Genomic DNA, 23,019 nt, shown 5'->3' on the forward strand with positions numbered 1-23,019 from the left:
AGACAGATGAGAGAGGGGGAGATGGGTTAGTTCAGGGGATCTAGTGTATGGCATGGTGTCTGCAGTTACTAACATAACTATCATTTTCTCCATATTCTGACTGCAAAATAAAAGGCATTTTGGTAAAAGGAAGCAGGAGTTAAGTCATTGTGGTGTTTCTTTTACTAAATATTTGTACATTCAGTCACCACAGTGTGCATCTTAAAATCAGGTTCATTGGTTGACTAGACATGATTAAAAAAAAAAAAACAAGAAGAAAAAAAATTCCAGCTGGAATAAGGATCCAAGCATGAAGTCACACACAGAGCAAACTAAAACCTTAAGCCCAAACCAAACAATAGAAACAGAAACAAGAGAAGACAAGTCAGGAAGAAGCTGGCACTGGGCCTTTTCAGGACCCAGGGTAGAACCGACTTCTTAATTTTAGTATTTCTTACCTGACTGCTCCTCAGAACTCCACCTCACAGGTGGTTACAAGGTGTGTAACTTGACTTTCTATATTGACCTGTCTTCTACCACACTATTCATCTGGTTTACTTTAGAAAATCTGCAGGACACATAGACGATTACTTCTGAATGACTGTCAGCATCTCCACAACCCATCCCACCTGCCTCCGCCCTGGGATGACAGCCAGAAAGAGCTAGGAAAGACAGCCTTATTAGGTGGTAGATGAAGTACAGACTGGGGCTGGGTTGCCCTGGCTTGACTCTTGCTTCTAAGTGCTGCCACCTGGTGTGACAGACTGATATACACGGTGACATGGATATGACTCGGTCTGTGGCAATGCTCAGAATCTCTTAGCTTTTGCTAATGGTGTCATCATGAAACTTGTCGGAGACAGGACGTTGTTTCGGCTAAGGGTAAAAGAAAATGGACTCTGGGACTGGAGAGAAGGCTCAGTGGGTACAAGTCCTTTCTGTCATGCGAGGACCAGAGCTAGATTCTTGGAACTCATGTAAATATCCAGTGGGTTACCTGCAACCCTAGCCCTCAGGAGGCAGAGGAAGGATCCCTGGAAGAAACTAGCTGGCTTGACCAGTCAAACTGGCAAGCTCTGGACTCAAGCGGGAGTCCCTGTATCATAAAGTAGAAATAAACTGAGAAAGATTCTCAAAATCTCAACCTTTGACCATTACATTGAATGTGCATACATGCAAACACCCACACATGCAAACACACATACATACCAGATACATGCAAAGAAAAAGGTGCTGAGTCATTCCAGTTTCTGCTTAGCTACTGGGACAGTCTGCGAAGGTGAAGGCAGAGGACTTGGCTCCATGAATTGCACGTGACCCTTCATTCATCAGGCTTCTTTCTCTGATAACTTGGCTCCTGGTTCTCAGTCATGGGTCACTCTCAGCTAGCTGAAGCTAAGGGTTCTCTAGAGTGGTTATGAGCAGCTTGGATGGTTACCTGCAGGCCCCTTCACCCTCCTAGGTGGAACAAGTCCTAGGTGGCACAGCTTAATCCCTTGAACATTTTCTTGGAGCAGAAGCTGCTGGCTAAGGCAGGTGGGGTACGCACTCAGCAGAAAGAGAAAGGGCTTGCTGCCAGAAGCCTAGAGTGCTAGTGAGTCAGACCTGTGTCCCGAGGTTCCCCAACTTATCAAACAAACATTTGAGGTCACTGCTGACCTCAAGTGATAATGTAAGATTCGAAATGGAAAACAGGTTTTTCTCCGAAAAGCATGAAGGTGCTGTTTAACGTGTAACTCCTCATTGCCAACCTCAGAAGAGGAAGCTCAGTGTGCCCATGCCCGCTGCATGCCCATGCCCGCTGCATGCCCATGCCCGCTGCATGTGTATGCCTTGTTTCCCAACTTGAATACTAGCTTTCTCATCCACAAAATGGAGATGGCATCACATCAGTTCCTGTTATCAGCAGGACAAGAAGAAATGAACACAAACTGTGCTTGCTATTTCTGATAGTTCTTTTTAAAATTCCTTTTATATAGATGGGTGTTTCGTCTGCCTGTGTGTCTGCAACACAGGCGTGTTCCTGCTGCCCTCAGAGGCCAGAAGAGGGTGTTAGATCTCTTGGAACTGGGTTGTGCGCCACCATGTAGGTGCTGGAAAGCCAAGTGGGTCCTCCCCAAGAGTAACAGATGCTCTTAATGCTAAGCCATCTTTACAGCCCAATTGATAGGCTTATTGTTATTACAGAGTTGTCAGTAGTGTCGAAGGAGTTCTGGAACTTTAACCTACCATCAAACTCCACAGTCTCTCCTAGAAGCAGCTACCACACCCCACGGGTCTTAACACATACAGTAGTTCCGCCTAAAGCTTTGAGACTTTAGACAGGTCTCAGGGAGTCTTTGATTACAAACCATGTCTCTTGAGGTAGCAGGGACAATTGACTTTGCCACCCAAGAGCTGCCACTTCAGATCCTATAACGGTGGCAGAAGATCAATACCAGCAAGAAGTGAGTGGGCATAGTCGGCCTAACCGAAGTCGGTTGGAATCCTTTGGTATAGATGTCACAGGAGGAAGAAGAAAAGAGAAAGAAGGAAGAAAGGCCACAGAGGTACCAGGCGTCTGAAATGCCGAGCCCTTAAGCAAATGTTGCCACTTCCCTCTGTCCTCGCTTCTGCCACTTTCTGAATCCCCCCATTCGAGACCTGCATCATCTAAGACAAATATCTGTATCCTTCAGCAACCGCAAGTCCAGTAACAACAAAACTCAGATTTCTGGGAGACCCAAGACTTGGAGTACTGAGCTTGGATGGGAGAAAGAACACAGTCGTTCCTGACTTGCGCTCCGCTGGCGTGCCTATTCTTGTGCGTGTGAAGCAATACACACAGTTGCTGTCAGCCCCTGACTTCCACAGATTTCCCTTTCCTAAAATGACTCCAATAATCATGAGGTTTGGGACATCCCTTGCAACAACACAAAACGACAGACCCAGTGTGCCAAGTCTCGGTGCAATACAACAGAACATGTCTCCAGGGAGAGGATGAACTCCAATTTCAAATGTGACCCCGATAAATGTTCTGGCTTACCTACGGATATGGTCCACACAGCAATGATCTTCAGGAAGGCCTTGGTTCTGGAGTTGAAGCGGCTGTGGTGGATGGGGTTCTGGATGGCGACGTAGCGGTCCAGTGAGATGGCACAGAGGTGCATGATAGAGGCTGTAGAGAAGAGGACGTCCAGGTAGATCCAGACTGCACAGAGCTTGCTAGGCAAAGGCCACCGGTACCCTGTGGTACACAAGTTTAGTATCAGAAGGAGCTTCATGCTTCCTTCGGCATGGGCATGTGATCTATACCCTGGGACAATGGTTCACAACTTGGGGACAGGCATTGGTGACAGCAAGGGGGATTACAGGACTTTCAATATTTGAATAAGCAGCAGGTGTGTTTTATTACACTATTAAGGCACTAATAGAGTGGGTGTGAATGGTTCTGGCTTATGGAATTGTGTTAGCGAAAAAAGGAACCTGCTTGTTCCTCTTGAACAAATCCCTTTCCAACTCTGCCCAGTTGTAAGTCCCTTGAGCCATACAGCGGCCAGGCCCCTCCCCTGAGGACCTTTAACCGCCAGGCTATACGTACAGCTGGGAAGGGAAAGTTAGAGGTTCTGGGGAAGAGGCCTGGCCACCTTGTGGCTCAGGGGACTTACACTGGCAAAGCTGTCCTTATTTAGCCACTTCCCCGAAGTTATGTCCTGAGCCCCTTACTTGAAGAACCACTCACATCCATCCATTGTTTATCCACAGGACTTTCTCTAGTATTAAGGTCCTTGTGGTTAATCTAATTTTAGTCACTATTTGATGTGTCCAGCCTCACACAGGCAGGCACTTAGAGACGGTGTGGCGAAATGACTTCAAATACACCCCTTGAATGTCTTTACTTATGATACACAGTCCCCTAATGTTTCAAATACACCCCTTGAATGTCTTTAATTATGATACACGGTCTCCTAATGTTTCAAATACACCCCTTGAAGGTCTTTAATTATGATACACAGTCCCCTAATGTTTCATTAAACTCACATTTGGGGCACGTGAGAACCACTGAGGATGGCGAAGAGAATCAAGAGTGCCTAGCCTTGGAGTGTTGTCCCAGGGCTGTGCTCACACTGTAGATGACAGCTGACTTTCTCAGTTGGCTCCTTACAATGGGGACCCACCCCTGGTCATTCTGATCCAGTATGGCTGGAAAATGTGCATTTAAAAAAAAAAAACAACTCAGAACTCACACTGCTGATGCTGACATGGGAGCCTCTCCCGGCATCAGCTGCTTGGGGGTCCAGCAGGTCACCCCGCCCTCCTCCCCCCAGCATCACCATCAGCCAGTGGAACTTTGGGTCCAGTTAATAATTCTCTCTGGAGAGTGGCTAGAGGTGGGCCCTCAATATCAAAGGGTTTTTAAAACTTCCCAGAGTCTAGTGCAGGAAGTCTGGCCGATTCTCTGCCATCTGAGAAAGACAACAGATGCCATAAAGGAAGTTCATCTTGCTCCTCTCGCGTGTTTTGGAGAGCATCAAGCACTTGAGTAAACCATTATTTAGTTTTGCTAACTGAATGAGCAATGATACATCTGCCTGTGAATGGGAAGGAAAATTAGAGGGATCAGTACTCTCTTTGGACCAGTAGAGCTCCAACAGAACAAGCCCTCATTTATGCACAAGTCTTATCTCTATCATGCTACCCCCGGGGGTATTCACAGAAGGAAAGGATGCGGGACCTAAACCTAATCCCAAGCCTTCTAGCTCTAGTCTCAGCAAATAGGATATTACACTCTTGGCAGGCCTGAACCCAGAAACCAGCTCTGCTGTTGGGAACTGATGTTGGCTCTTGCTTGGTGGGGGAGGGACCTTCCCTGAAAGAGAGCAGGCCCTTTTTCCCTCAAAGTTTCCTCCAAGGTGTCAGAAGAGATTACTTGTGCAAGACAGATTTGTGACTTGTCTGCTGGGGAAAGCGCAGGACTAACCAGTAGTGTCTAGTAGACTCTGCGTGGGTGCAGGCGGTACACCCAGAAGCTGTCACTAGAGGGCAGCTTTGAGCCGAGACCAAAGGACCTGCCGCACTTCTTACGTGGTCAGGGCTGCCCCTGCTGCCCAGAAGCTCCCCCCCCCCCCCCCCCGCTGTGGTTTGGGTTCTTGCACAGTCACCCCTCCTACCCGCAGTAGAGTTTGCCCCCGAGGGCTGGTCAGTTTTAGGAAGTGAGCGCCCCTTTCCAGTGGCTGAGAAATGATAAGCAAGAAAAGTAAGGGAATTATTCGAATGTGTCATTTGAACGGTCAAGCCAGGGCTGGCTTTTACAAAGGGATGCTGACTATTCCTGGCTTGTCTCCTTCCTTCTTGAAGCTTTTCAGGACTAGGTGGACATGTTCATATTGTAGCCACTAGGACTTGGCCAGAAAACCTTGTAAAGGGACCTCTAAAACTGCCTGTATATCTGTGACTCTTGAGCAAATGTGCCAACAGTATAAATATTATTTCCTTTCCTCTTTGTTAGGAGGACTCTGGCTGTATTAACTCATAATTTGAAAGACTATCACGTTCTGCTCCCCCATGGAAGCCTTCCTAGTGTTTGCCAACTTCCCGAGAAGTTTGACACTGTCAAACCTGCTTGAGAAGAAAACAGGATTAATAGCTCTCTGTTTGTTTTCCATCCTCCACCACAACCAGACAGGAGGAGTTTATGCATATACATTTTTAAAGAGTTGAGGGTATAACTCAAAGGCTTTCTTCCATAGTGGCTTCTCTGGGCAAAGGGGACAATTAAAACCAGAGTAATTTATTTATTCTAATGGAGATTCTGAATATTTTAACATTAACCCTACTCCAGTGCTAATGCTCTCTCTGCAAATGTTCCAAGGTACTTGGGAAGGTTTTACCATTCCATTAGAAATGCTGAGAACTCTGTGATAAAGCTAAAACCATTCTGTCCTGAGGCTGGCAAAAAAAGCAAAAATCACATGGACACAGAATGCCAGTTAAATTACGTTCATGGAGTTTTGGAATACAGATGGTAATTTCTCTACAAAATTTATTTTAAAGCTTAAAACTCACCAAGGATCAGGTATTAGGTTATCCAATTTTTTTTTCTCTCCCTCTCTCTCAAGCAAAATAGGATTTTAAGACTAAAGAAAGCTTCTCCTCTATTCTCTCCTGAGCCCCGGTCTCTCTGCAGACGGCATGCACATGCTCCCTGGGACTACTCTGGGGGCCGCTGGCATGCTAACACCACTCACCATACAAGATGGTTAACATGGACACAGGCATGACAAGGAAGCCCAGCAGCATATCAGCTATGGCAAGTGACATCAGGAAATAGTTGGTGGCATTCTGTAGCTTTTTCTCTAGGGACACTGCCATGATGACCAGTATGTTTCCAGCAATGGTCAGAATAATCACTACAGTTGTCAATAGAGCAGACCAGTTTTTCCCCTGGAGATGAAGGATGGAGAGGCATGTCGGTGGGAGGTACCCTTCGCAGGACAGGTTGGTTCGGTTTTCAGCGTCAATTGTCCAGTTCAAAGCATCAGAACCGTTAGCGTCTCTGAAGTCGTTATGGTAGAGCCTGGAGTCACCGTCTAATTGCATTAAGGAGTTTGGAATGGAGCTCAGAGAAGTATTGTCTTCACAGAGAATTTCCATGTCTGAGCCGGAAGTTGTAGCAGATGAAGTATGGAGAGACTCGCAAGTCACAGGCTTGGCTCACCATTCATCTTCGTGTCCTGGCTCTAGGACGCGTTGAAGTGGAGCCCATGTGTGGCTCCTCCGGCTGCCTTTTCCGCTCCCACCGTAAGAGTTACAGAAGTGTGACGGCTCTTGATAGTGCCTCCTCCCTTCACAGCGCTAGGAGGAGTCCACGGGAGAGCCGTAAGTTATCAATGAAGCAAAGGCAAAAAAGCAGTTTTGAACATCTGGGGACACAAACGTGTTCCTGGTTAAGGAAGAAAAGTTTTGTAACCGGTGGGAATCCGCTTCAGCTGATTCTCGGGTTAAATGTGCCGATTTCATGAGTTCAGCCATCACAAAGTTAAAACAGCATGCAATCCAAAATCGGTAGGGAGGGCTGTGTACCCTCTGTATTAAGGAAGTCCGTTAAAAACCAATGCTGTGTTAATCCCATAGTAACTGGAAATACTTGGGTTACCCTTCTCTGGTCAGACAGAATTGCCGCAGCTGCATCAGGAATTTCAGCTCGTGTCTGTGGCTTGGTTAATGAAAGGAAAATGCGTCTCGTAGAGCGGCAGAGAACTTTCCACTTCAGAAATTCTCATGGCAATGACGGCATAGTGGCCAAGTGTGACTTCAACCAGAAAGCAAACCCCACAGCAATAAAAGACAGCCGCGAGAGAACTTACATTCGTTGTCGCCAGGGTCCACCGTCCTGTGACTCGCCTGTCGCATGGTGGTGACTGAGCTGGTGCGGAATCCCCTCTTCTTGAGCTTCCAGCAGCATAAAATGATAGTAATTTAATTTCTGATTCTGCTGACTTACAAAAACTGCAAGCCAGGTCCAGCAGTTGAGGTCTGCGCTGGCTGCCTCTGGCTACCGCTCTGCTCTGCTAGGGTCCCTCCCTCCCAGAGCTGGCTGCTCGGCTCAGCAGGCGCCCAGTGAGGAATCAGTCACCGGGGAGCCCCTCTCAAAGTCACACAAAAGAGCCGCAGGGAAAGTGGGAAGGGCTGTCTGCACCAAGTGGCTCCCGGGTTTCCAGGAGAATAAGCACCTCCCGCTTGTCTCCTTCCTCAGACCTCCTTCTGTCGCTGTTATAACCTGGAAGGTGGCGACAGCCAGGAAGGACGGACCAAAAAAGCCCCCTCCCCCTAGTCTATCTGCTACAGGTTAACGTTGAGAACTTTTGCTTTAAAGAGAGAATGGAGACACGGCCTAGTGGATACGTTCTGAATAAGGCGGGCTACGTGGCACTAATATTTTAGACTGATGGGTGAAGAGTGAGGAGAGACGATAAATGCGGTTAGAAAAACGGCGTGTCCTGGAATCTGGGAGCACCCAGCACTTCTATCCAAGCCAGTGGTGCTGCGTCCCGCAGGGATGGCTGACATTGGCAACATAAGTTCCCAGGAGCCCGGAAATCTGTGACGATAAGTGATAAACTATTAGTACAATGGTTAGTTAGTCAAATGTATTTAAGTACATATTATTTATTGTTATGTGTGTGCACCTTCTAACTGACTCATTTTTCTTCATCTGACAAATGTCACCAGGAGGTAATGAAAACTTCGCTAGAAAATGAAAGGTTTTATTTTAATTAATTTTCAGAAGTGACAGTAATGGCAAGTGCCTCATCTGCAAAGAAGACTCTCTCAAGTGGTTCTAAGGGAAGGCAGACGTAGATCTACGTCTACAGATAAGACAGTGACTTATTTCCCCAACATGAGGGCCTTTCTGGGGGTCCTGTCCACCACATTCTTCCCTTGTCCTTTATACTCCCCACTCAGCCACTCCCAGGCCTTCCATGTGTTGCTAATCACCCTCTCCTCAGGGCAGTACCTCAGCTAAATGTCCAGCTGCCTTCTGGAGCCTTTCATCTGTGACCCAGGTCACCTTTGTCCATTCTGAGCTCCTTGCTACACAACCCTTTGGTTCATGGACTCTTCATAATTATGCACCCACCCCCAATCCTTCCGTCTCCCTGCCTATCCCTCTAGACTCCCAGCATCCCCTCCCATCTCAGGAACTTGCTCAACTCTTCTCTGTTCAGCCCACAGTGAGGAGGCTTTCTACTCTTCCTGGCCAGGCACGTTACTCCCCAGGTGGCCTACCTATCAGTAGGCTGCTGGTCTTCTGTGTCCAAAGGCATGGTCTCTGGGGGCAGGACTGGAGGGAGTAGGCATGGGAGTCAGAGTCCCTTGGTTCAGAATCCCAGCTTTGCAACTCACACAGCCTAACTAACTCAGCTGTCTTGAGAGCCCAGTATTCTAGTCAACCAGGATGATATTAGCTTTATCACTGGGTTGCAGAGAGGCATCAGATGTCACGCATGAATAGCTAATAGGATGCTCTACACTAGCCATTTAATTTCTATTGCTATTATTATTATTACTATTGTTATTATTATTTTTGAGACAGGGTTTCTCTGTGTAACAGCCCTGGCTGTCTTGGAACTTACTCTGTAGACCAGGCTGGCCTCGAACTCACGGAGATCTGCCTGCCTCTGCCTCCTGAGTACTGGGATTAAAGGTGTGTGCCACCACCGCCCAGCTAAAATTATGATTGATTGCAGGAAAAGTCATTATCCCCCTCCTGCCTACATTCCTTACCACTTCTTTGAGGGGTACACAACTCCTTTCTTAGCTTGCTCATTCCCTGGGGCCCCCTACTTTTAGGCCCAGACTCTCACCGCTTTTCCATGGCCAGCCTGGCTGCAGCCTGAACCTTCACGCTTCTGACAAGTTCATCTTTGTGTTTTCAGTTCCTTGAGGCTGGGATGCTCTCACTGCTTCTCTTTTTGTATCCACCTTGTGAGTGTCCAAGGTGCAACTCCCATGCAGAGACCCCTAGGTTTGCCGCTTGTTACTTCTGAGACCTCGAGTAAACCCTTTGATTTTCACATTGGCTTTCCTCACCGGATGTAAAGGAGTAGGATTAGCCCTCCATCGATTTCAGAGGGTTAATTTGAGAGCTAAGTAAGTTTATAGATTTGCCTGGAATATTATAGGCCCACATGTTTTTAATCTTATTGCTGTTATTGAATTTTCGTTTAGGGAGTTTGCTGTCAACTGCCCTTCTCCACTAGAGGCAATGGCTTGCATATACTTTGCAGTCTTTCATTTGAACACTAATACATGGAATTCAACCACATAAAGGCAAGAAGTGTGTACATCTCCTTCGTGGTTGGGTGCATGATTTGTCCTTTAAATATCCATGAAAGAAAAGTGTTAGTCAATGTCTAATGTTCTTCGAAGACTTGGCAGCACAGGCCTGTAATCTCAGCTATTTGGGGCGTTTGGGGAGTAGGGTGGCAGGTTCAAGACCAGCCTGGGAAAAGATATTAAAAAGGATTAATTGCAGTTTTTGCACAGTTTATTGGACAAAGCAACATAGACAGGCTCTATCTAGGTTGTTGATCCCTGATAATAGAAAGTGAGTCAGAAGGGGGAGGAAGATATTTATATCCCTATATATTGGACATAACAATGAGACTTTTTTTTTTGCGACATTTAAGCATATGTACAAATACGTAGTGTTTTGATTATATTCAACCCTAGCGATTCTAAGTCCAATGGTCTTTTTGAGTTTGCAGTGTGTTGGCAGCTGTGGTAGATACTGGAAGGTGCAGTCCAGCGCCCCCTGCAGGACTGGAGTGCCAAGTCTTGTTACTGAGAGCAGGATTAGTACCTGGCTCTCAGTTATGAAAATTGCCCTCATCCAAAGAGGCCCCTTCACATGTGGCCATACTCTTTCCCCGAGGGCAGTTCCCATGTGGTGACAGTAGTGACGCTAGTCTCGCCTCTGCCTGAAGGCTGGAAGTGGTCTGTCAGCAGTCTCCTTAGAGGAGCTTCTCATGTGTACTGAGGCCTTTATTGCATGAGTCGTAAACACCTTCCCCCTCAAAACCTTTATTGTATGGAACCATCCCTCTCCCTCCCGCACTGCTCCCCTATAGGTGTTGATCTGGGAGTCCTCTTTAGTAAACCCTCCTACACAAGCCTGCCCGATTGGCTTCCTGGGAACTCAGCCTAAGACTTAACTTTCCCAGCTGTGTTTTGATGTTTATTCCCCCCGTGGATAAGACTGTCCTACAGAGAGCAGGAAGAGAATTGTTGCTTAAGTTAGCGAATGCCTCTTTGGCATAAACTTCCGGTTACCCATGGACAGCGGCTGCCTTGTTATTGACAGGGGAGCATGAGGCCAACAACTCAAATCAATTTATTATTTGAGGTTGAATTCTAAAATGATTGGGCTTTACATATGGGGTGGCTTTTATATTTAGTTTATTTTGATCAGGCCAACAGAAATTATTGCTTACAATTGCTTTACAGCGTTGCTGGAGTAGTATTGGAAGCCCTTGCTGGACTTTGTTTTCCCCCATGCTAAAGGTCTTGGCTCCTGAAATATTAATGCTTTATAGATGTTAAAATATGTGAAGAAAAAGTTCTGTGAGTAAATAAATCGGGCACTTATTGCATCTTTATAGCCTCCTCTTTAGCATTTTAAATGCTGTAGGAGATCCCGTAATAGAGGAATTTGCTTCTGTTTATCTCTTTTCTCCCCTCTTCCAAAACATTCACTGTAGGTCAATTTTATTTTCTTTCAAAGAACTGAGTTATATTTTGCATTCATCAGAATGTATAGACCTTAAATATGTAATTCATGAATTCTGAAGAAATTTATACACCCACACAATGGTCACCCAAATCAACAAACCTATTTCTATGACTCCATTATTTTTTAAAGCTCCTTCATACACATTTTGACCTCTGCTTAAGCCAGAAACATTTGAGTTTTTTTTTTTATTCTGTAGTTTGTCTATGAGTTCTATCCAGTTTACTACCATAAAACTGGTACATATGTGCTTGTGTGAGCATGTGTGAGTGTGTGTGTGTGTGCTGACAAGGCCAAAGGAGGACAGCTGTTGTCCTGCTCTGTCAGCCTTATCCCTATTCTCTTTAGATAGGGTCTAATACTACACCTAGAGCTCACTGTTTATTGACCTGGGCTGGTTGGCCAGAAAGCTCTAATAGTACTGCTGAGCCATGTCATACCATCCACAGGGTTAAAGGTCAGTGAGGCTATGCCCAGCTTTTATGTATGTGTTCTGAATCTAAACTGAGGCGCTCATGTCTTCTCAGCAAGTGATCTTAACTACTGAGCCATCTCTCCGGAATATCCCCCTATGATCTTTGTTTAAAAATAGACGGTAACCCAGTAAAATCTTCAAGAATCTAGGCATGAATATAGACTGGATCTGTAGTCTGTGCATCCTTTTAAAAATTTTACCTTTTCCAGATGCTGCCAACACCAACCTCTGTTCAATCAACCGAATCCAATCTTGTCCTGAATTGGCAGCATGGAATTCTCTTACTCCATGTCCTCCTTTAAGAATGTGTCCTGAATTTTCCGTGACACAAATTTTACCAATGGTCTGAGGATGAAAGAGCACTATTCACAGGCCATTTCTTAGGGCATTTAATCCGTCAGGTCCCTTGGATGCTGCTTTTCTCTAGTTGGAAATGAGATAGCCTTCTTGGAACGTTTTTCTTTTATTTATTTAAATTTTTTTTAATATAGTATGTTTTGATTATAGTTTCTCCTCCCCATATTCCTCTCAGTTCTTCTCTGCTTGCCCTCCTATCTGGATCTGTAAGCTTTCTGTATCTTGCTAGAAAACAATCAGGTATATAAGAAATAATAAAATAAAAACTAAACAAGGTAGAATATGACAAAGCAACAAAATAAGATAATGGATCAAAGAAAAAACACAAGAAATGCACAGAGACACGTATGATTGCACACAGAGGATCCCATAAAAAAAAAACCCAAAGACTCCTTTGGAGAAAATTAATTTTTCATTTGCAAGTAGTTATCTGTTAGAACTAGCTTCTGTGTTAGGGATGAGGCATGTCCCTACTTCTCCTTTCAGCTCCATGACCAAATCTGGTCCAGACGTGTGCAGGCCCTGTGCATGCTGCCACACTCTCAGTGAGTTCCTATGTAAAACCTAGTGTACTTGACCGCTGTGTATCCGGACCATACAACTTCCACTGCCTTTATCAAAAGAAACAAGTGTTTGAAATTAGTGAATGACTGTCAGATTTTGATTCCCTTTTAGTGAATGTTCAGTTTGCAATGTTTATTAACTAGATAATTCTCGAGTGCTGTGTTGAGCTGTTATTGATACGAAGTACACATTTGAAGATAACCATCTTCTTGCTCAAATACTCGATTGCAGCATGGGAGAGTATTGGGTTTGGGGAAAAGAAATAAATTTGGCAATCTGTGGCATATTGATGGCATTTTAAAAATGACACTGGGTGAGATCATAGCAGAAGCTAGAGGCAGGGAAGGAAAAAGGGCTGAGGATTGAGCTCTGGATTTTTCCAGTATTTTGAATCAAGGAGGGGGAAAAGGGTAGTTAAGTAGGTTGACTTTGAATATCACTAAGTCTTTGCATTCACCTAAAGTCAAGGAAAGTGCACAATGAGGTAACATGTTTCTAATGAGTTCAATATAATGAAGATGAAATACCAAAAAAATCTCATGAGAATGACAGCGTTCAGTGGCCTTGCTCTAGTTGGAGTGCTTAGAGTAGAAATTCATCTGAATGGGAACAAGAGAAAGTGGGAAGAGATGGAAAGATTGGCAATGGATGTAGACAGCCTGATGGAAGATACCTGGAGAGCACAGCAGGGAATACAGAGGTAGGCAGAGGGATGTTGGGAGCCAGAAAACTTGGTGTGGTAGAGTGTACCTGTTATCCTGACATCCCAGAGATGCAGGCAAGAACATCAGGTATTTAAGGGAAGCCTAGAATATATAAGGAGATGGGGAATTGATCCTGAAATGGTGGCAGGAGATTCTTATTATGACAAAGTTCTTGGGTGGTGAAGAGATTGACCACATACAAAAATGTAGAGCAAGAGAGGTAGGACATGTGGGGGCTGTTGATAAAGATGGTAAAAGACACTTCCAGTTCTTCATGAGCTTGGTGATCTAGTTTGAGAAAAAAAACCAAATGACTGTTTTTTACATACTGCAAGCATTCTGTGAAGGTAGTTAGCAGGGTGATGTAATCAGGCGTTAAGAGTGAGGAACAGCTTTTGGTAGGATGGTCTGGGATCATCTTCCATGAAGACTGCATTTGAGTTGAAGTCAGAAGAAGGAAAACACTGGATGTAGAGTTCTCCATGCAAAAGGAGTCAGAAGTGGGCTTCCCCAAGGCTAGGCTGGTCTTGAGTAAAGGCGAGATTGATTCTGAGAACTGGGTAGGAATAGAAATAGAGAAACTGGAGAGAGTATGAGGCTTGAGAGGTTGTTGATCATCAATCATGTCAGCCTTGCTAGGCCACGATAAATGTCTGGATTCTACTTGAAGTGCAATGAGAAGCCACTCAGGGTTTTAGGGATGATAATAGCAATTCTTTTTTTTTTATTAATTAATTTATTTAATTATTAAAGATTTCTGCCTCTTCCCCGCCACCACCTCCGATTCCCTCCCCCTCCCCCAATCAAGTCTTCCTCCCTCCTCAGCCCAAAGAGCAAGGAGGTTTCTCTGCCCTGTGGGAGGTCCAAGGACCACCCACCTCCATCCAGGTCTATTAAGGTGAGCATCCAAACTACCTGGGCTCCCACAAAGCCATTACGTGCAATAGGATCAAGAACCCATTGCCATTGTTCTTCAGTTCTCAGTAGTCCTCATTGTCCATTATGTTCAGCGAGACCGGTTTTGTCCCATGCTTTTTCAGACCCCGGCCAGCTGGCCTTGGTGAGTTCCCGATAGAACATCCCCTTTGCCTCAGTGTGTGGGTGCACCCCTCGTGGTCCTGAGTTCCTTGCTCGTGCTCACTCTCCTTCTGCTCCTCCTTTGGATCGTGAGACTTCAGTCCAGTGCTCCAATGTTTGTCTCTGTCTCTCTCTTCTTTCATCGCCTGATGAAGGTTAATATTCAGGGGGATGCTTATATGTTTTTCTTTGGGTTCACCTTCTTATTTAGCTTCTCTAGAATCACGAATTATAGTCTCAATGTCCTTTATTTATGGCTAGAAACCAAATATGAGTGAGTACATCCCATGTTCCTCTTTTTGGGTCTGGCTTACCTCACTCAGGATAGTGTTTTCTATTTCCGTCCATTTGTATGCAAAATTCAAGAAGTCATTGTTTTTTACTGCTGAGTAGTACTCTAATATGTACATATTCCATACTTTCTTCATCCATTCTTCCATTGAAGGACATCTAGGTTGTTTCCAGGTTCTAGCTATTACAAACAATGCTGCTATGAACATAGTTGAGCATATACTTTTGTTGTATGTTTGGGCATCTCTTGGGTATATTCCCAATAGTGGTATTGCTGGGTCGAGAGGTAGGTTGATCCCGACTTTCCTGAGAAACCGCCACACTGCTTTCCAAAGTGGTTGCACAAGTTTGCATTCCCACCAGCAATGGATGAGAGTGCCCCTATCTCCACAACCTCTCCAGCAGAGGCTATCATTGGTGTTTTTGATTTTAGCCATTCTGACAGGTATAAGATGGTATCTTAATGTTGTCTTGATTTGCATTTCCCTGATGGATTAAAGACCTCAATATCAGTCCAAACACACTGAACCTGATAGAAGAGAAAGTGGGAAGTACTCTACAACACATGGGCACAGGAGAACACTTCCTACGTGTAACCCCAGCAGCACAAACACTAAGGACATCATTGAATAAATGGGACCTCCTGAGACTGAGAAGCTTCTGTAAAGCAAAGGACACTGTCACTAAGACAGAAAGGCAACCCACTGACTGGGAGAAGATCTTCACCAACCCCGCAACTGACAAAGGTCTGATATCCAAAATATATAAAGAACTCAAGAAATTAGACCGTAAAAGGTTAATCAATCCAATTATAAAATGGGGCACTGAGCTGAACAGAGACTTTTCAACAGAAGAAGTTCAAATGGCCAAAAGACACTTAAGATCGTGCTCAACTTCCTTAGCAATCAGGGAAATGCAAATCAAGATAATAACAATTCTTATTGTCTACTATCATCCCTAAAACCCACAAGGTTATTGTGTCTATGCTATGGAGAGAAGATGAGGGTAGGAAGAATAAAAGCAGAGAAAATGCTAAAAGATACCACATGCTCACAGAAGAGATGCTATGGGTTTGCCTCTGATGCTGGGGATGGCTGGGACAGAAATACTTGGAACAAGAATCGCCACAATTCTGACTACCTGTGGTAGGAGGTAGGGTGGTCAAGATAGTAAGAGCAGGGAGGTTGGTTGGTGAGATAGTAAGGGCAGGAATCAAGAACCATTTTCTAGTATTTGGATTAATCAAATAGGTCAATAATACTATCATTTATGGAAAGAGGAAGTCTTAAGAGTTGAGTTTTTGGGGAAAACTACAGTTCTGTTATGGGTATTCTAATATTATCATCCTGATTAGGCTGAAGTTTAGCTGCAGGTAGTACAAGTCTCAAGATAATAGCATCATAAACGGAAGCGTTCCATCTTCAAACAGTCTCCAGGACTGTCAGTCACCCACAGAACTGAGGCTCTTTCTTTTCCCTGTTCTATTATCCCATGATGCTTCAGAGGTAGTAGGGATGCTTGAGCTCCAGCATCTTGTCTGTATCCCAGTTAGCAGGAGGGAGAAAAATAACAAAGTTTCCCTCCCCCTCCTCCTCCTGTGCCAGGCTGGGTACGTGGCTACTGTAGAAGGCACGGCCTAGATTAGCATTGATCAGGAATTTCATGAGGATGGTAAAAGGGGAAGGATGTTGGAAGAAAGTCAGAAGGTTAGGTCCCCAAGGCACAATCACCCCAAGGCAGTTGAATCAACAGACACATCAGCAGTCAGGGCGGGGGTATAACACATTGCAGACATCAACATACATCGTATTGAACTATATGCATTCATGGTTTAGTCCTCTGACAAGTCACCACAAACTTGATTGCTTATAACCAAGTTTATTGTAACTCTGTGGGTTGGAATTCCCCAAGGATCTCCCTGGCATAGATCAAACTGTCTTCAAGGTGGCGTTCTTCTCCACACACTCCCAGGACCTTCAATCCAATCCCCCTTTCAGTTTCTATGATCATCCATAGTGCATGGAAGGCTGTCCCTTCCTTCATCTCTAAGGCCACCCACTACAAAGGAGTCCCCAGGTGTCCATCTGCCTGTTGTCCTCCCAGGGAAGAGTTCTCTGTTTTAAAGACGTGCACAATTTTATCGAGCTGCCTTGGAAAACCCAGGATCTTCTTCCCATTTCAAGAGCCTTAATTCTAATCACATAGGCAAAGTGGTACTTGCTTTGGATAGTAACACAGTAGCAGGTTTGAAGGATTAAGGCATAGGTATAGTAGTTTAAAAAGCAAAGTGGGAGAGATGACTTAGTAGTTAAGAGCACCTGCTGCTCTTGCAGAGGACCTGGATTTGGTTTCTAGCACTTACATGGCTCACAATAGTCTATAACTCCAGTTCCAGGGGACCTGATGCCCTCTGGCCTTCAGGGGTAGCTGCACTCACTTGGTGCACATAAACTCATGTAGGCACACATACATGCACAAAAAGTACATGCAAATTTAGATAAAGAAGCAAATTATGTCACCGTGACAAAGGAAGGGCTTGGAGCATCACAGCGTTTGGATTGTGTTCTAATGATATGGTAGAGGAAGGGGATTTGGCAAACATTACAGCTTGTGAAAGAGGACTCAGCCTATTGCTGACTTACCCTTTACTAGCAAGGTTTGGCTGGACTCTGAGGGTCACATGCCCGTCTCTGGCCTCCCGGAGAATAGGTTACTCAAACTGTGTGAGTCACTTGCCAACAGAGCCTGGGAAATGTGATCAACCAGTTCCATTGTAAGATTGTGGAACGGGTCTCTCTCCCACATAGAGATGCCTGCCCATGCTGAGATGAAGACTCGTCACTCTGTTGGTAGAAGGCACCCTTTGACTTATTTTTTGTGTGTGTGTGTGTGTGTGTGTGTGTGTGTGTTTCTCTTCAGCCACACTGTCTCTGGGATCTGAGTCATCCTTAGATCTTAGGAGAAGCATCACATTTACTTCTGGTCACAGTAAGAGCATTTGCCACGTTCTTCTGTTGGAAGTAAACAGCCCCTCCAGTCAGGCTTGACCTAAAAGTAGTGTATTTCCCCCCAAATATCTAGCTTATTGTCAGCCATGACCTTGACTTGGGAGAAATTAAATATATTATCACTTAGCCTCTCATTATTTTCTGACATGAAGGCCAGAACCGTTTGAGGAAAAGATGTGTTCTAGTCTCAAGGTATTATTCTTTGACGATGTCAATTGTTTCTTCAAAACTTGAGACTTTTTTACAGGAAGATATATGGCCAAGGATGCCAAATTTTGTTTTAGTACGGACTGTTGCGCACCCCTCATGCACAACAGAGGGGTATTTGAGGAGATTTGCTTCTCAATCCTAGCCAGGATCTGGAGTGAGAGTTGTCCATAGGGGATGTGAGTTCTGTTTTCTGTCCAATCTCATTATAACCCTCGTTGAGGCTTGATCTCTGAGCCCCTCTGGTTCTCACTTACTGCTTAAGGGGCAGTGAAGACTAAAGGCTGAAGTCCTCTCCAAGTGAGAAGAGCACTCTGGACCAGCCTTATCAAACCAGCATCCTGAGAAAAGCAGGCTAAGGGTAGAGAGAAATACATGCAAAGAGAAATGCATGCAAAGAGAAACATCTCAGTGTTCAGAGGAGAGATGGGTCGTGTGTTTGCTTCTTCCTTAGAAGGTTGTTTCTTTCAGAAGTACAACCTTGACCTTGTCTTAATTTAATTTTCCTTCCTTTGTAGTAGGTGGCATTGTGGTTTAAAGGAAGTCTCAAACTTTTATAGGATTAGATGGGTAGAGAGTACCCTCAGTTCCCATGTTTTCAAATGGGTTTGCTAACGTGAGTTACTATGAATGTGGGAGACACCAGGATACCAAAAAGGTCAAATCTGCACCTCATGAAGCTGCTTTTCAAATCCAAATGACTGTTCTTTCTGTCTACCTAATATTGATGATTCATGCAGTTAAGTCCTCAGGGCGTTTTATAAATACCTCAGATGGGGTACTGGAAACCACTGAGATGGATCAGAACATTACCTCAAATTTAGTTGCTCCCAAGGCCACAGAAAATTACTCTCCTTGTTCAGTTGTTCATCTCAAATTAGCTCAGTTCCACTCTCCAGGACGAGGTGGTAGGTTTTATTTCAGTGTTTCTGCTGCCTTCTAGGTCCTGGGGTCAATCTGCTGTGACAAAAATACCAGAGATACGTGACTTAGAAGCAGGGGATGTTTATGTTGGCTCAGGGTTTTAGATGATTTATTGGGGAGTCATATGTTCTGTTGCTTTGGGTGTGTGGTGGCACAGAGCATCCTGGGAAGGGTGTGTGGTGGAGGGAACTTAAAACATCACAGTAGCTTCAAGACCATGTCACCAGTGACCTCACTTCCTTGAATTAGTGTTCAGAGTCCTTCTTAAAGTTTTCCCTACTTCCCAATAGTACAATGTCTAGGGACCAAGCCTTTAACACATTGTCCTCTGAGGGACACAGATCCAAATGACAACAGCTTTTGGAGTAAGAAAAGAGGAGTCACATACTTATTTGTAAAAATGAATTATTTGATTAATGTTCTTAAGAACTTTGAAGCCCATCACTATCTCTACATCTCCTGATGTCTATGAAGGACTCTAGAGCACTAGACCAAAGAGGTCCATCCCACTTCAGGCATCATGGGGAGGCTGAGGTAGAATTCCAACTGGTCAGTCTACTGTTTGATGTGTCTGTGGAATTCTTTTCTACCCCTTGAGAAAAGCGAACCTTCAGTTATGGAACTGGCCTTGCCCTGTGATGGTCTCCAGTCGTGTGGTGGCCAGAACCATTTTTAGTTTGTTTCCATGAGATGACCATTGTCCCTGGAATCAAGATTTGAATTTGGTGATTTATTTTAGGGATCCTCTTGGCAGAACCACATGCATTCACTTTGTCCCCAAGTGGTTGTAAACTGTTAGGGTAGAGGGGTTGAAGAAGATGGAATTGTGCCTTTAAGATGTTTCCAGGGAGATACATTCATAGAACACTGATGGAAGAGTTAATTTCATTGGTTAAATAAAGAAACTGCCTTAGCCCTTTAATAGGACAGAAAATTAGGTAGGTGGAGTAGACAGAACAGAATGCTGGGAGAAAGAAGCTGAGTCAGGGAGTCGCCATGATTCTCCCACTCCAGACAGACGCAGGTTAAGATCTTTCCTGGTAAGCCAGCTCGTGGTACTACACAGAATATTAGAAATGGGTTAGATCAATATGTAAGAGCTAGCCAATAAGAGGCTGGAACTAATGGACCAGGCAGTGATTAAAAGAATACAGTTTCCGTGTAATTATTTCGGGTAAAGCTAGCCGGGTGGCGGTGGGAAGCGGCCCCGCCGCTCATATTACAACAGAACACCAGTGGCCTTTGCTCTTATAGGTCCCTACCCACTCTCATATTGTTTAATTCTGTGAGTCTAAATCAAATGCAAAAATGGTTGTTGATAATATATGTTAATTTTGTGGACTGTTTTTGCAAATTCTTAACTACAAAAAATAAAATTCACATAAAAAGCCATGACATTTAGAAGGATCTCTTTTCTGAACATAACCCCATATTTTATATACCACTAGATATTTTCTTTGAACATGTGTTTGCATGTATGCAATAGTACATATATATGATTGGCATGTGATATGTACATTATACATAAAATTAGAAATATAGATTGGCAATGGAATTTTACTGGAAGATTCTCCATCATTCATTTACTTCATCTCATTTTGACAACTAGGCAAAATGTTAGCCTTGTAGGTACCAAAAGTAGCCCCCTAAGGCTAATTTACATTCCCACCAGCAGCTCATTATTGTTCTCCTTGTACCCAACAAAGGTTTCTTTGCAGGGTAACTCTGCCACCTTTAAATTTGCTTAATAACTAAGTGGCTACTAAAGTTTGTTTCTCTGTAAATTAAAATTCCATTCCTTTTCAATTGAGACACTCATGAAAATGTACTTATGTTTGAACTTTCAAGGCATAAAATGTAACAGCATTTTGGAAGTTACAGTGTTTGTGACTAACAAATCCCTCCTTTTCACAAGGGACATACCATTCTCGGTTCAAGCTCTCCTCTTCTGTTCTCTTCACTCATGCTCATTCTGACTACATATAGCCTGTTTCCAGACACTTTCTTGACAGAGATCAAGAGCTTCTTCCCATACCGCTTGCTATAAGAACACTCAGTCTTAATGTTGGGAGAAAATACAAATTGTCAATAGAATTCTTCTGATGGATATGTCATAATTCACTTATTCACATAATTCACTTAACCAGTTTCCTTCTAATATTTAAGCTAATTAAATCAGCAGTTAGTTAAATACAGTTAAATAAATTGTAATAGTATAAAGTGCTAAATTAAAAAAAAAATCACCAAATAGCTCTCAAAACTGGTCCGCTAATGTATGGTCCTACCCACAGCCTAGACTGTGAATCACTCTGAACTTTAACAGATAGGACTGTGCAGAGCTGGGCTATCTGCAAGGTCTTTGTAGCCTTGTAGCATCTTAGGTGTGTGCATATGTTTAGCGTTTGCTTTGCCAGCTTTAAATGATATCTATAAAGAGAAGGAGACTCTCTCATTATTAGTCTTTGCAGGTCTGTAAGGTACCATGTCTAATTTCTGCTCTGTGGCCTCTAATCTTTGTCTTGCGTTTTGACGCTTACTGTCCATTTTGTTATGGGTGGCCTATGATGATCAAAGAATGGTCTTCAGTGGTCTCTTCAGAAGCAATCATGTAACCATACTCCTTGAGTGCTCAAAAGCTAAGAGAAATTCCGTTGCCCGTATGCACAAGAAAACTTGGATCAGGTTAAGATGCTTGTGTCACATTTCCTTTCTGTAAGGATGCCGGAGCTGTTGAGTTACCCATCCACTGGGCTTGCGTATTGCTGTGGAGAACTCTGAGTCTGACGAGGCCACTCAAGTTCATGTATTGAAAACTTCCGTCTAGATCAGTGGTTCTCAAACTGGATTGCAACCCTTTGGGAGTCGAATGACCCTTTCACAGGCGTCACATACTAGATATCCTACATATCAGATATTACAATTCATCAGTAGCAAAATTACAGTTATGAAGTAGCAATGAAAATAATTTTATGGTTGAGAGTCACCAAGGCATGAGAAACTGTATCAAAGGGTTGCAGCATTAAGACGATGGAGAATCGTTGATCTAGATTCTTGAAGGATTTGTTTTCATTTTGGCTTTGTATATTTAGATTACCAGAGTAAAAATGCAAATGTAATTCGCACGCACACACACTCACACACACACACACATACACACACACATCCCTTCACTGTCTGTCAGGCTTTCCTAAAACACTGTAAGAGCTTTATAGTAATATGCTAATTTATTCCCGAGGGTTTCTAATGTTTTCTTGAGTTGTATTTTATTAAGGAAATTTACTAATACTTGGATTAGAATAAAAATAACGAGTTTCATTGTGACATTTCATATGTATGTCATTGTGCTGTGCTCGTATTCTCCCATCATTACATTTGATAATCATTCTCCCTCTGCTCTCCCCATTGCCCACATGGTCTTGTGTGTGTGCATCATCTATGTCTGTCTGTCTGCCTATCTATCATCTATCTATCTATCTATCTATCTATCTATCTATCTATCTATCTATCATCTATCTATCTATCTATCTATCTATCTATCTATCTATCTATCTATCTATCTATCGTGAATGTCAGAAAATACATTCTGTCTATGTAAAAATATAGAATATATATCTTTTGTCCCTCTCCACATCCTATGTTGTGCTCCCTCCCCTTAGAACCATTTGTCCTCATATGATCCCCCTTAGATTTTGATGTCACATATACATGCCTGTATATGTATAATTAAATCAAGATTCCAAATATGAGAGAAAACAGTTTTATTTGAATCTGGCTTATTTTACATAATGCGATTTCTAGTTTTCTTGTAAATGACACATTTTCCTTCTATTTATAGCTCAGCGTAGGTTGGCCCCACTACTGGGCTACTGTGAATTGTGCAGGAACTAATGTGCAGGTGTCTTGTGATGCATTGGCTTGGCATCCTTCTTGGTATTCTTCAGGAAACTACCTGGGGGAGGTGTAGCTGGCACAGGAAAGATCGAGTTTTACTCCTTGGGAAGCCACCATACTGACTTCCACAGTGGCCAGGCTCGTTTACAATCCCACCACCACCGTTTTGAGTGAGACTGGCGAGAGTTGGTGCTCTTTCTTCATTTCTGATTTTAGAGGAAAGGCTTTTGTTTTTCCCCAGGTTTTCCATATGCACTCTGTTACACTCAT

General features: G+C 43.8%; 1 protein-coding gene across 1 annotated transcript in view; it reads right to left on the reverse strand.

Annotated features, from left to right (window-relative positions):
* Htr2a (5-hydroxytryptamine receptor 2A) overlaps nt 1–7,703 on the reverse strand; it is a 63,223-nt gene extending 55,520 nt beyond the window's left edge. Inside the window, exons 1-2 of the mRNA XM_057786880.1 lie at nt 6,207–7,703; nt 3,005–3,205 (exon numbers count right to left, since the gene is read on the reverse strand). Coding sequence (XP_057642863.1) covers nt 3,005–3,205; nt 6,207–6,612 — 607 coding nt within the window. The 5' untranslated portion in view covers nt 6,613–7,703. The remainder of the gene's footprint in view (nt 1–3,004; nt 3,206–6,206) is intronic.
* Between the last annotated feature and the right edge of the window lie 15,316 nt (nt 7,704–23,019).

The sequence above is a fragment of the Chionomys nivalis genome, chromosome 12 (assembly GCF_950005125.1).
Source record: "Chionomys nivalis chromosome 12, mChiNiv1.1, whole genome shotgun sequence".
NCBI lineage: Eukaryota > Metazoa > Chordata > Mammalia > Rodentia > Cricetidae > Chionomys > Chionomys nivalis.